This window comes from Manis pentadactyla, chromosome 3 (genome assembly GCF_030020395.1).
Source record: "Manis pentadactyla isolate mManPen7 chromosome 3, mManPen7.hap1, whole genome shotgun sequence".
Taxonomy (NCBI): Eukaryota; Metazoa; Chordata; class Mammalia; order Pholidota; family Manidae; genus Manis; species Manis pentadactyla.
This window is the reverse complement of record NC_080021.1, coordinates 173601565-173617105: the sequence shown is the minus strand read 5'-3', so window position 1 is coordinate 173617105 and position 15541 is coordinate 173601565. Positions and strand designations below refer to the sequence as shown.

At 35.1% G+C, this 15541-nt stretch overlaps 1 protein-coding gene across 6 annotated transcripts in view; it reads right to left on the bottom strand.

The window, feature by feature from the left end:
• FOCAD (focadhesin) overlaps positions 1-15541 on the bottom strand; it is a 274352-nt gene that overhangs the window by 104137 nt on the left and 154674 nt on the right. For all 6 annotated transcript variants that reach the window (XR_005025293.2, XR_005025296.2, XR_005025295.2 and 3 more), the window contains 3 exons: positions 12414-12552; positions 9074-9259; positions 3555-3676 (listed from right to left, as the gene is read on the bottom strand). Coding sequence is in view for 3 of the 6 variants with exons in the window: in XM_057498735.1 (XP_057354718.1) it covers positions 3555-3676; positions 9074-9259; positions 12414-12552 (447 nt within the window). In the remaining 3 variants the exon portion in view is untranslated. The remainder of the gene's footprint in view (positions 1-3554; positions 3677-9073; positions 9260-12413; positions 12553-15541) is intronic.

Genomic DNA, 15541 nt, shown 5'->3' with positions numbered 1-15541 from the left:
ACCAAAATTAAAGCAGGCCCTTTTTGTGGTTTCTCCAAGCTGATTTAAAAGTTATATGGAAAAGCAGAGGGCCTACAACAGGCAAATTTAAAAAGAAAACAAAACAAAACAAAACTGGCGGACTCATCTTATGTGATTTAGACTTACTATAAAGCAACAGTAATTAAGTTGTATAGTTTTGATGAAAATATACACACACAGGTCAATGGGACAAAACTGAGTACAGAAATACACCCACACATATACAGACAAATGATTTTCTGCAAAGGTGCCGATATGAAGAAAGGATAGTATATGCAACAAGCATAACTCACACTTATAAAAAATTAAATCAAACAGATCATATGCTAAAATGTAAATAAATCATAAACTTCTTCAGGAAAACTGAGGAGATCTGTCAAGTGATTACTGGATAAACTATATATGGTACATTCATGTAACAGAATGTTATTCAGCCATAAAAAGGAATCATGTACTGACACATGCTACAGTATGTATAAACCTTGAAAACATTATACTAAGTGAAAAAAGACCACACAGTGTATGGTTCCCTTTATATGAAATGCACAAAATGGACAGATCTATAGAGACAAAAAGTGGATTAGCAGTTGCTGGAGGCTGAGGAGTGAGGAAACTGACCAGTGATACTAATAATGGGTACGGAGTTTCTTTTCAGTGTGATGCAAATATTTTGAAATTAATTGTGGTGATGGTGAGACAACTCTACAAATATACTAAGACCACACTGAATTGCCCACATTAAATGGATGACTTTTATGGCATATAAATTATACTTCAATTATTTTAAAAAATTAAGAAAAAAGAAAATACAGGAGGGAAACAAAAGGAAACATAAAATCTTTGAGACTCTGATCTCAAGCAAGAACCATAAAAAGAAAAACTTGATAAACTGGAATTCTTCAAAACTAAAAATCTGCTCTTCAAATGACACTCTCAAGGAAATGAAAGGACAAGTTACAGATTAGGTAAAGCATTTGGAAAACACATTTTTAAAAAATTTGTATCCAGAATATATAAATAACTTATTTGAAAAAAAATATATTGTTTAAAAAAATGGGCAGAAGAACAGGACGCTTTCTGGAAAAAAGATATAAATGGCAAAAAAAAAAAAAAGGGCATGAAAAATGCTCAACAACAACAGTCATGAAGGAAACACAAATTAAAACCACAGAAAGGAAACCGCAACCCAGGTATTGAGAATGGCCAAGTGTTTAAAAACTGACTAGATCAAGGAGGCAGAGCAACTGGAACTCCCTCACACTGCAGGTGGACATCCAAAATGGGAGAGTCACAAGGATAACAGTTTGGTTGTTTCTTATATTCACTTATCATACAATCTAGGAATCCCTCTCCTAGGTTTACATTTACTCAAAAGAACTGAAAACAGATGTCCATACATACACGTGTATGACAATGTTTATAGCAGGTTTAGTCATATCATCAAAAACTGGGAACAACCCAAAGGACCATCAATGGGTGAATTAATCTCGTTGAAACTCTCAGGATAGTCTTGCTTTTTTTTTTTTTTTTTAATAAAAAGACTCAGAGTCAAGTAGTGAGGGGCACCAAAGCACAGTGTGAAAAACTTCAGTTGGAAATATACCAAATGGAAAAAAAAAAATACCAAGTGGATTTCAATAAGAGAAAGACAAGAAGGAAGGAGTTCAAATTATGCAATATGAGTCATCTTGATTGAAACACCCAAGCATTTTTAAAAAATGTTCTCTGCTTAACCTGGGATGGTGTAAGGCAGTGCAAAGACTGTGGAGTCATATACTGCCTGGGTTCCATTTCTATGCTCCTTTATTTACTAGCTCTGTGATCTTCAGCATATTAACAGTACCAACCTCATAGTGTTAATGTAAAGATTACATGACGTATGTATAGCAATTTTTAAAGTGCCTGAGCTTGTTACTAGCTATAATTATTGCAGTTGTTATTCTTACTAACTAACTCTGAAGTCTTAACTATTCATTGTCTCACATAGCTTGAGAAACTGTATGGCTTATTCTCTATCTTAGCTTTTTTTTTTTAATGAATTATCATAAGCAGAAGGTGAATACAAACTAAAATCCTACCACAGATTTGGTAGAATTCTGTCCAATATATGTCTTCCATTTGACTCCTAAAATAATGATCTCATTTTCTCATCTCTTTGGGCTTTTCTAGGTATTCTACAATACAAGCAACAGGTATCTTAACCCAATTATTTTCTCTGTTCAGATTTAAGGCATGCCTCACAAGTTCTGATACCACTTGTTGAATTTATTAGATGTCTTCTGCTATCCCTTGCATTAAAACCTTTTCTTGTTTCTATTTTGATGGGAACTTTTGAAATCAGCTTTCCATTAATACTTAACACTTTGGTCATCCTCCAAATACCTAGGTGCACAACTTAAAAACACAAACAGGTACCAAATCTCTCCCTTCTCCATACCAATGAATAATACTTTAGGAAAAACAAATCTAGAAACTATCTGTGTTTTTCCCTCTTTGTGAAATTAAACCTCTCTTCTTCCAAGATCTTTCTTACCTCCTTAGTTAAATGAAGATATTATATTACACAAAAAAGATCCTGAATTAAATATTACATAATTTCAACTCTAAAATATATGAAAGGAACATGGGTTGCATAGAATAAAGTTGAGTCTTTAAAACTGGCGATGCTAACTGGTGGCAATTGGTTGATAGAGACTATAACCAAATTAGCGATACGAAGACTTATAAATTATGCATCAAAATAAGATTTAATACATACTGTAGAGGTGCTAATTATTTTTACATCAAATCCATTAATTCTTTCAAAATTTATATCTTCATTTATAACTAGTATATAACTTATTACATATAAACTATATAAAATAAGCCTCTTTGCTGTGATAATTTTGTTATTCATTCACACATTTTAATTTACATACACAAACTCTCATAAAATGTAAGAACAACAACAGAAACACACATTTTCCAAGTATTCTCCAACTTCCCTCTTCCTTCTGGTATTGACATAATCTGCAATGATCAGATTTCATGCAAATCATCTAACAACATGACAAACTTTAAGAGTAGCCTAAGAAAAACTAAAACACTAATACGAAAGGTTTTTTTCCCCAAACACTTTTATTTACTGTTAATTATCAACATTCACAAAATATATAAATACTGGTGGCCTACATACTTGCAACGGATTAGAGTTGAGACATAGGCATGATTATTTCTTTAAGTAAGTTGGTATTTATTCTGAACAATGGAAGTTAAACACTGATGAAATACACCAAATTCCCAGATACTCCTCTGTAAAAATTAGGTTAGAGAGTAGGGGAAACATGCCAGTCTCTTTCAAAAATACCTCAAAATACTTTAGTATTCAATTGGGTCAACTATTTTGGGTGCTTTGAAAAGCAACTTACATTATGATAAAGAGAAAAATTACTTCCAAACATACACTGAATTTCATGAGCATAAAATGAAGGCAGGAAACCCCAAAACATATACAAGCAAGCAGAGCCTATTACAGAGTATTGGAAGGCACCTACCTCATGCACTAAGGCAAGTGATATCTGCTTGAAACTTCGCCCTCTACTGGCCATCAGTCGATTCAGTGGTTTGCCATCTTTACTCTGGTACATCGAAACATCGTAACAAAATAACATGCCACCTTTTAAAAAAGGAAAAACTTGTAAAAAAAAAATTTCATATGGAAAAATGTCATTGATCGGATTCTTGGTAGTCCATATTTAATCAATCTGGGTAGACAGATTTCAAAATTAAAAGAGTTTTCTAAGCAAATTATGATTTTTGACTACTGGTATCAAAGGAAAGAAAAAATAAGAGGTTAAGTTACTACATTTAAACTATCACTGATTTACAAGACTTACTCGTTTGTAAATAAATGAATAAATTTACAATTCATGACTTGTTAAGTTTTGTGAACGGTTACTTCTAGAGATTCTATTAAGCTTTTTTAAAAAAATTAATTTCAGTTAAAGAGAAATGCTTGCACATATCACTCCTCATGAGCTCCTGATAACATACATGGGTTGGTTCCTCTAGTTTATACCCACCAGTAGATAATACTGCAAATAGGTATTTCTTCCTTTTTCCTTCCTCCTCCTACTCTAACACTTCTCCTCCTGGTCTTTCCCACTCTGATCATCCAGGTTCTCAAACTGAACTTCCAGCTCCGGCTGGCCCCCAGGGTCAAAAAGCAAAGGCAGGCAGCAGAGTGCTAGAGTATGAGTTAGGGAATTCTTGGGAAATATCTGGGTAATTTCGATCCAATGAGAAGGCACATTCAAAGACTAGTAACAATTTAGAACATAGAGGTCATTACATTTATAAGCATCTCTTACTGAAGTATGATAGATATAGAGAGAAAAGTACACACATCATACGCATATAGCTAAATGAATCTGAACAAACGTGTAATCAAACCCCAGATGAAGAAACAAAACATTATCAACATCCAAAAAGCTTTCTCATGTCTCCTTCCAGTTACATCCTCCCCCACCCCAAAGGCAGCAATCTCTAGCAACCATTCTGCTTACTTTGGTACTTTATTATAAATGGAATTAAACTGCATACGCTTTTCTATATGGCTTCTTTCACTCAACATAACCATTGCCAGAATCATTCACATTGTTATTGGCAGTTGTAGTGTATTCAATCTTATTACTGAATAATATCCTATTATGTGCATATACCACAATTTATTTATGAACTTTAATGTCAACAGGCATTTAGATAGATTCCAAATCGAGGGCCACTCAAATTATGCTGCTATGAATGTTATGCTGTATGCCCTTTCTGGGCAATGTTATGAGTTTGTTCACAACCAGTTTCAAAAAGTGGTTGTACCAACTTCCCAGCAGCAGTTCTGGTTGCTCCATATATTTACAATACTTTGTATTTTTCATCTTTTTTCATTTTAGCCCTTCTGTTAAGCATGTAATAGTACCTTATTGCAATTTTAAATTGCATTTCTCTGATGACTAATGAAGTTGACCATCTACTCATATGTTCATTGGGCATTTGAACAACCTCTTTTTGACAAGGGTGTTCAGTTCTTTTTCCTGGTTTTTGTCTTATCAATTTGAAAAAATATGCTGTATATTCTAGATGAGTCTTTTATCAGATATATGTATTATAAATACCTTCTTGCATTCTGTGGCTTGCCTTTTTACTCTCTTAATGGTATACTTTGATTAACACACGTTCTTGATTTTACTATGATTTGTCATTATTTTTATGACTAGAGCTTTTACAGATGTGTTGAAAAGATAATCCCTTTCCTCCACAGCGTTGCAGTGTCAGCTTTGGAATAAACCTGGTGACCCTGGTACATGTGGATCGGAACATTCTATATTCTTCTACTGGTCAATTGGCCTGTCCTCCAATACCACACTGTCAATTATTATGGCTTTATAGTAAGTCTTGATATCTGGCAATGTGTATTCTTCTACTTTGTTGTTATTCTTCAAGATAACCTTGGTTATTCTTGGTATTTTTGTATTTCCAAACAAATTTTAGTATCAGCTTGTCAGTTTCCAAAACCTACAGAATATTGATTGGGATTGGATTGAATTTATATATTAATTTCAAAAGAACTGACATTTTTATAGCATGAAGTCTTTTAGTGCATAAACATGTATATCACCCATTTTATTAGGATTTCTTTGGGTTTTTTTTCCCATAATATTTTGTAGCTTCTAGTAAGATTTTGGTAATTTATTATGGGTACTTGATATTTTTTGATGCTATTATAAATGGTACAGTTTTCAAATTTCATTTTTGTTTTAGTATATAAAAATATATAATTGATTTTTATATGTTGACCTGTGTATGCATGCAGCAACCTTGCTAATAAATCCATTTATTAATCCTAGTCTGTAGATTATTTTGGATTTTCTATGTACATAATCAAGTCATCTACGAATAATGATTGTATTTCTTCCCTTATAATCTTGATAACTTATCTTTCTTTTTTGTGGCTTATTATTCTAGCTATGGCCACCACAACAATACTGAATAAAAGTGGTGATAACTGGCATCCATATCTTTCTCCCAATCTCAAGGGGTAAAAGTTTCAATGCTCAGTATTATGTGCAAAGATGGCATTACAGATGTTTTTTATCAGAATAAAACAAGTTCCCTTATAGTCATAGTTTAATGAAAGTCTTTGTATCACAAATAGCAGCTGAATTTTTCAGTTTTTTTTTCATCTACTGAGATAATCTAAAGATTGTTCTTTTCTAATATAATGAATTATTGATTTTCAAACATCAGTTAAACTCACTTGTTATGTATTATACTCTGTATGTATTGCTGAATTCAATTTTTAAACATATTTTTGCAACTATATTTCCAATGTTCATGGAAGAGACTAGTTTGTAATATTCCCTTCTTATACTTAGTATCAAGATTATGCTGATCTTATCAAGACTATTCCCCTAGCCACACTTTTTTTTTTACTCTGTTCTCTATTAGAGTTTTTGAAAAACCATTGTTATTTCTCCCTTAGTTTTTTTGGAAGAATTCACCTAGGAAGCCCATTTGTATGTAGGGTTTTCTTTGTAGGAAAGTCGTTACAGATTCAATTCCTTTAACACATGTCAAACTATTCATACAATCTTATTTCTCCTTCTGTCAGTTTTGCAGTTTTCTATTTTAATGAATTTCTATACCTTACCCAAAACGAAAAGTATTGGCTAAAAATTCTTCATAACAATCTTTTATTATCTTTTTGAATGCTATAGTTTGAAGTGGTGTCTCCTTTGTTGTTCCTGATATAGAGAATCTGTATTTCTCCATTTCATTGTCCAAACTTATAATGGCTTTATCAATTTTGTTAAACTTCAAAGAATCAACTTTTGGCTTTGCTGATTTTATGTTTTCTATTGTATTGATTCTTATTATCTTTATTATTCTTTCCTTTACCCTTTAAGTTTTATTTGCTGTTCTTTTCCAAGCTACCTGAGATGAAAGCTTAAATCATGACTGCTTTTCTTTCTTCTTTTTTAGTAAATGCATGGAAGGTATAAATCTCTCTCTAATATTGTTTTAGCTACATCCCACAAGTGTGATATAGTTATTTTCATTATTCAATTCAAAATATTTTCTGATTTTCATTTTGATTCTTTCTTTGGTCCATGGATTATTTATAAGTGTACTGTTCAAATTCCAGGCTACTGGAGACATTCTAATTATCTTTTTGCTATTTATGTTTAGATTAACCCCAGTGTCATCAGAAGACTCTAAATGACTTCAATATTTTGAAATTCGTTGAAGTTTATCTCTATCAAATGGTCATTTGGATAAGTTTCCCAAGAACAGTTAAAAGCTTAAGAATTCTATCACTGTAAGATTCAATGTTCCATATATTGAGTTTATTCATAGTAGTATTTATTTTATAAACCTACTGATTTTTTTGTCTGCTTACTCATCAAACTATTGAAAAAGATGTTTTGAAGTTTCCCATTAATACTGTGTCTATTTCATCTTTTAGTTCTACTAATTTTTGTCATATATTTTGAAACTGTTATTTTGTGTACAATGATAAAGATTGTGATATTTTCTTAATAGAGTCACTTCTTTACCTCCATGAAATGTTCCCTTCATTTCTTACATCTAGTACTTTTTCATGGCATAGTAGAAAGCATATGAAAGAACGACAGAAATTCTAAATGGTGTTATTTTTTTTTTATCAGAGAGAAGTTTCTGTACTAGAGTTGATTACAGCTTTGGTAAATCTCAGTCTACCTCTAGTTCAACCCTATTCCTAGGGCAGGCCGCCCCCAAGATTTTCACTGACAGTCTAATCAGTCATTGACTCCTCAATACAGAAAGATTATGGGAGATTGAGATCAGCCCTCAGAGGTTTTCAGCTTAGCTCTTCAACTTCCTATCCCATAAAGCTTCAGAATTTGACAAATATCTTGAGGGAGAAACAGACTGTGTTTGAGGTCCCTCAAGTCCCCAGTTTTGTCACTCAGGCATCGCATTAATGTCAAGATCACTGCTGGTTTCTCTGCCTCCTGCACCAGCCTCTTGTCAAGGTCAAGCCAGAATTTCAGCTTTCAGCTGCAGCCAGAATTAGCAAGTACACACAGGCAAAAAGAGTTGGAGATCTTCAGTATCAGTGTACACTGTTTATTATGAGGCTCATTCTCCTAGCTAGTCTTTGTTTCCTAAGCATCACAAGATTGGAGATTTCACTTTGCTTTTCAGAAGCTCCAGTCTAGTTCTTTAACATCCAGGGAAAACTCAGAATTTGGCAAAAAAGAAGTCAGAGTCTTCAGAGAAATAGAACCAATAGGATATATACATACAGATAAGTAGGTATGAGAAGATTTATTATACTAATTATAGAGACTGAGAAGTCTGCAAGCTAGGAGAACCAGGAAAGCTGGTAGCAGAAGTCAGTCTGAGTCTAAAAGCCCAAGAACCAGGAGCACCATTTCTGAGAGCAGGAGAAGATGGAATTCCCCCTTCCTCTACCTTATTGTTCTTTTCAGACTTTCAGTGGATTAGATGTTGCCTACCCACACTGGTGAGGGTGATCTTCTTTACTCAGTCTACTGATTCAAATGCTAACCTCTTCTGGAAACACACTCACACACACACACCCAGAAAAAATGTTTACCAGCTATCTGAGCATCACTTAGCCCGATCAAGCTGACACATAAAATTTACTATCACTTCACCCATCACTAAAAGCTCTACTGGTTTCTCTGACCTACAAGAGACCTCTTCCTGAGCCAGGTCCCAATCCTATCCTAAGTCCACAACCAGAATCAGTGAATATTGAATATCCCCCTTTGAGAGCAGGGAACAGTCCTAAAATGTTTTTCCCATTCTGTAATTTTAGCCTATTTATTCATCTTTGATTCTACAATTCTCTGATGACTTTAAAATATGATTTGTTTTTGTGATTTATTCTGCATTGCCTAGATGTCAGCAGCTGCAGTGATGCTCTGCTGTAACCTATTACATGCTGCTTGGAAGCAGAAGTCAAATCATTAAAAACCTGTAGCTCGATACTATGTACTGCGCTTACCTGCAAGGCCAGGTTTCAAACCTGGTTGCTTGTTTGTTTCATACATTTTCAATATAAAATTGGGGATTCCTGCTACAGTCTTCCCTTGGTCTGAGCGGACACCTCCTTTTAATGCAGAGTGATACACCCCACGAGGCATATTCACCATTTCTTGCTTCACAAGTGATGTAAAAAATTCCCCTAAAGCTGAAAGAAATAAAAGGAGATCAAAAGTGGTGTAAATACAGTATACTAGAAGAGAAAGTTCCATTCTTAACTTGTGTCTCTGTGTGTGTATAACAACTTAACTGTGTTCTAGAACAAAACTTCATAAAGTAAAATGAGAATTCTTGGTTCCTATACCTTTCTTAGTTTTCCTCAAATTGGAACATGGTACCCAGTTACTCAAGCTTTAAAATTTAGTCATTCTTAGTTCTTTTCTTTCTCACACTTCTTAAATGTAGCCCATCGTCAAGCCCTTTGAGCTCTACCTTCAAAAGTATACCCCAAATCCATCCTTTCTCTCCATTTTCACTGCTACTTGTCCAGTACTTAGCTTCTCTCTTCCTTATCAGGACAAACTTAAAACTAGTTTCAAGTTTCTTGGTTTCTTCTCCCCATGACCATCCCTCCAACTATCCTCTACCCAGAAGGCAGAATTTTATGTCCTTCTCTCTAACATCTTCCAAGGGTTTTTCACTGTATACACAGTAACAACAGAACTTCCCCAAACCACCAAGACTGTCTATGATGTAGCCCTTCACTCTCTCTCTGACTTCTCTACCACCTACCCTCCTTGCTAGCTGTGTGAAAGGCATACTTCCATAGAGGCTTTTTCCTATTCTGCAATAACACACAGTCCATATCTAAGTCAGGGCCACCACACTTGCTATTCCTTCCACCTGGAACCCATCATCCCAGATTTCAATGTGACTGGCTTGCCACCTTCCTGTCACTTAGGTATTTTCAGAGACACCTTTTATGGCTATTCGTCATTCTGTAGCAATATCAGTATGATTATTAAGAAATGTTAATTATCTTTGCTTGTGTTCCTCTAATTAATTCCAACATCTTTATTGCTTGACATTTTTATTTATTATAAAGTAACGCAGAAGTGTGGCATCAGAAAGCAATAGGATACCTAAACAAAATACTTGATAAGGCTCTAGGTTTATATTCAAGTGTTATTTTCCTAAGGACCACTAGAGGTTGCCCAATGCAGAAACAAAAACAACAAAAACATTAAGGCTAAACAAATCGTACAGAAAACAAAAAAGGAAACCAAGTGTACCTCTTCTTATCAGAACAAAAACACAGGGTCCACCTAACTAAACTGGAATTTTATTATGAATAGAGCTAAAAGTCTCCTTTAAATGACCATGATTAGATAAAAGACAGCAAGTGCTCACTGGAACATATTATGGGCCCAGTTCTGTTCTGACATTTCTATACAGAACCTTTCTAGATATTACGAATTTCTCCATTCAAAGGCCAGAAAACACCTGTGTGGAATTCTTTCCATTTACCCCTCCAGATCCATTCTCTACCTTCTCAACCACTCTCTGAGCCCTGGAATAATAACCTTTAACAACTGCATCAACAGGCTCCCTTATCCTCTGGCTTCTACTTGGCTTCATCTAATGGATGCTACTGGCAGGATATCAGGAGGCAGAAACCAAGTGAGGTCAGGATATGTACTCCCCAGGAACCCTCCTGCAGGACTGCTACAGGTTGGTTGTACCCCTCTTCTGAAGGCCATGGCTCCCCCAAAGCAGCCCTATTTGTGACACGGATGCTCCCTTAGTCCCCTAACTGCTAGTTGCCTTTACCTCTTCAGGCTGAGCGACATTAATCACTCTGGGATGAGTCACTGTTACTTGTGAATTTCCTTTAACTTTGACAACAGAACTGTAAATAGTCCCCTTATTAAATTCTCAATTACTCCATCTGAAAGTGCCTTTCCTGTCAAGACCCTGAACAGTACATCATCTAAATGAAAGGGATAAGCAATATCCAATTGCAGGCCATATACTACAATCCCTGCACACACTTGTACATGTATGGCTGCTTCAAACTGTGTAGGCGCATAGACTTTCATAATGTAGCTAAGAATCATCTGGTTGTGAGCACAGAGGAGCTAATGCAAGAAAAGGTAATTTCATGCTTTCTAAGGGATCCTATTCTGGCAAAAGCTGAAATGTGTCAAGAGATAAGCATGCATTTATACATAAATTATCCCAGGAATGGAAATTTGTCTACTTGTCAAACTCTTCAGAGAGCTAAGGGTCCTCACATAGTTCCAGCCCTGAGAATAGTTTAAATGAGGGTAAGATGCCATAAGTGCAACTGATATATAGAGACCATCCTCCCCCAGCCACAAAGCTAGCAACTGGAATTTTTTCCATTGCCTTTGAGGTTTGCCTTAGTCTCTTCCTTCCAGATATGAAAAGAGCTAAAAATTTGTAGGATACAGAATTTTTTTTAAACAACCAGTTTTTAAAACAACCCAAATGTCCTTCAACAGGCAAGTGGATAAAGTGGCACATCCTACACTAGAATACTTACTATGCCGCAGTAAAAAAATAAGCAATTGACACAAGCAACTGTTTGAAGGGATCTCAAAGACATTATGCTGAGTGAAAAAAAGCTAACCCCAGAAGTTTATATATTGGATTAAAAAAAGTGATGAAATCCAAATAGGTCTATAGTTAATAGTATTTAAATTCAGAAACTAAATTTTATATCCATAAAGATTAAAGGGAAAATTGGAACAGAACAAGGTAGTAGATGCCTGCCCAGCATGTTGGTGGGTACTGAATTAGAATAATCAGTTATAATTTGAGTAACTCATAAAATGTTAAGGTCCTGTAAGCTTTTTATCAAAACTGAATGACCATCCAATTGAATCCATTTTTAAAGGCTTTAATGTAGAGCCCTCCAATAATTGTATCATCTTTGGAGTAACCCTAAAGAAAGAATAAATTTATGATGAAGAAACTCCCAGGAAATCTTTGAAGATTCTAATGATTTTTTTCACTTACCTTATGTAAGAACCATTATTTGAAACAGTGACTCAAAGTGGAATAAATTTAGCTTTTGAACTGAATTCTAATTTTTCAGTGAAAATGCTTGTTTAAACTAGCCTTCCACTTCAGTTTAATTTGTGTCTAACAGTTTTCATTGTGTTCTTAACACCACCACTACCTCAAGCAGTCGCTATACAACAGACGGGTGCGTTTTGCATTTCAAACAGAAAATGAGAATTTAAGATTAACGTAAGCTATAATTGGTATACATCACAAAAGAACACAGGTAAAATCTCTGAAAAATGCCAGCTTCCCTGCCACCAAATAGAAATCACCTGGTAAAACCGAAGGAGCAGTGAGTGACAACAATCTGAGATAGCAGGAGCCAGGAATGGAAAGATCCACGTCCTTCTCGTCACCCTCATCATCTGCCTCTTCATCGAGTTCATCAGGAATCTGGATTTCTGGTCTTATCTGTAACGATAAAGAAGGTGATACTAAAACATTACATACAATCTTTTCTTTGTCCTTTTTATGCCCAGATTTAAAAATCAGGTTTTTAAATTTACATTCATTGCTCTGTGTTACAAGACCACTAAAAATTAATTCTAAAACGTTTATTCATTTTCATATTAACTAAATGGTAAACTCTAATCATCTTATTAGATACAACCCCAGATCCCTGTAAAGAAATAATAGTAATATAATAAGAAAACCACCATAATCCTGCATAAGCAATGATTATTATAGAAAACTAATAAAATTTTATGCCATCCGACAATAAAATGCAAACAGTGACACATTCAACATATTAAACTTCTATGGTTTATAACAAAGTAATTGCCTTGTCTGAATACTTTTTTTTAATGAAATTGTGATTCCAGCCATTTATCTATAACAAAGCTTAAAATCTTCCAGTAGAATATATAGTAGAGCTCAGGACAGAACAGAATGCTTTTTGACTTTTTTTTAGGCTTGGCAGTTTGTCACTATAGAATATAGAAACATTAAAATCTATAATTGGTAGCTATACTTAATTGTGTTTAATTTGCAATTTGAAGATTTTGTGGTTGTCCTGTGATAAGTTAGGTTTGTTTGAACCAAATATTAAAAATGTAAAAAGATTACCACTATTGTAGTTTCCACAAGATATAACTGTCAAGCAATTAATTAAATTTTTAATACTTTCAATGACATATCATCATAATGCCCACATGGAGATAATTAAGCATTAGGGGAGGAAATCAAAATATATAAAAGTGGTTGCTATAACCATAAAGTGCCAGAACCCAGTCATTACCATTAGCCTGTCTCCTGGAGTTATTTTTAGAAATAATTAACAATTCCTGCAGACTGCCTTCTTCATAGGTCCCCAAAGCACTGTTCCATTTAGGAACTGCACTGAGTCAGGATTCTTGCAAGGGAATAAAAGAAAACAGGGAGAAAATGCTTCTCTTAAGTATAATAACCTCAACTCCAATGAAGCCTTTCAACCATAACTACTGTTCTCTTCACTAGTGAAGGGGTGAAAGCAGCCTGGGGTACTTGAGCAGTTTCCAGGACAAGGTTTCATTCTGATTCAATATTGAATACCTAATTCTCAGAGGACTGAGCCAGCTATAATTACAGGAATAACAACAGTGTACGTACTGCATAGGGCATGACAGCATTTGTTGCTATCAATACCAGAGAGACCCTGGCACATATGCAAACCTTTGGGTCCTGACAACTGGGGTTTTCCAAGGGTCTCAGAGGGTCTGTGTACACACTTGGAATTTGCCAGGTTTAGTATCATCACGAGTTATTCTAGAGATTCTAACTAGTCCTAGCTTCCTAAAAAGTTAAAAAAATAAGTTGGTTCTGAGTCTGCCTTGCTTCTGACTTTTTACACATCATAGTTACACACTGAAATATTTGAACAGCATATTGGGGAAAACAGACAACAATGTTTACAGCTGGTAACACTAGTTATCACAACAGTGCACCAAAACACTGGGAAGCTTTGATAGGCATATATTCACATGTGATAGAGACCAGGGGAGGTGGAAGACAGAGGTAAACCCTTAAAGCTAACATCAACATTCACAGGTGTGGTGAAGATGCAGAGAGAAATTAGAACCCTCCCACACTGCTGGTGGGCATAGAGTGGTGCAGCTCCTTTGGAAAACAGTTCGTCAGTTCCTCAAAAAGTTGAGCAGAGTTACCATATGCCCCAGCAGTTCCACTCCCAGGTATATAACCAAGAGAAATGAAAATATACAATCACACAAAAACTTGACGTGAATGTTCATGAATGTGAATGCACTATCCATAATAGCCAAAAAAAAGGAAACAATTCAAACGTCCATCAACTAATGAATAAACAAAAAGTGGCATATCTATACAATGGAGTATTAGTCAGTCATAAAAAGGAGTGAAAGACAGATACATGCTACACATGAATAAATCTTGAAAACATTACACTAAGTCAAGGAAGCCAGTCACAAAAGGCCACATGCTACATGATTTCATTATAGGAAAGGGTCAGGCCAGGCAAATCTAGAGAGACAGAAAGTAGATTAATGGTTGCTTAGGGAGGGGAAAGGAGTAATGGAGACTCACTGCTAATAAAATGTCCTAAAATGAGATTGTGGTTGCTCTCTGATTAGTTGCACAATTTTTTGAATACACTTTTGAATATACATGGTGAACTGTATGGATTACATCTCAGTATCAAATTATATCTCAATAAAGCTGTTTAAGAAGAAGGGAAGAAGGAAGGGAGGGTGGAACAGGGGAAGGCAGGCAGACTATAGGGAAGCGGGGTTGGAGAAGATGACGGCACAAGCAGAGCGTGTGAGGCAGAAGTTGCCACCACCTCGGAGGCCTTAACTAGTGTATGAACCATGCTAAATGACCAAATGTTTCCAATTCCAGAATTATTTAGTATAAGGGGATTCAATTGTTTTTGTACACATTTTAGCCTATCCAGTCTTTCTGCTCAGTCAAGCCAAATTACTTAAAAGGAGCCACAGCACCCAAGCCATCAATATTGCTGAGCTCTGCTAAAGACAGACCTCCTAGGCTGGGGATAAAAAAAGAAAAAAAAATAGCTGATCCACTCATCCATCTTAAGTTGTCTAATTTTACATTCACATAACTGGATGCCTCTATTAATTTATCTATGACATGGTAAACAACATGTCTGTATCTTACATGTGTACACATTTTAACAAAGCAACTACAGATGCACTGTAATTTAAAGACAGATGATATACTCTGCCTACTTAATAATGATATGATTACTCCTTCAATTTTGTTTCTTCAAAGGTGAGTGGGTTCTCCTGAACAAATTAGCACATATTGCTAGAACCTGGCTCCATTACATTTTCCTCCTTCTCTGCTCACCTCTTAAAGAAATATTTGTTCTGGCTTTCCAGTATCACTCCTAATGTTTTCCCCTGGTTTGTGATCAACAACTGAG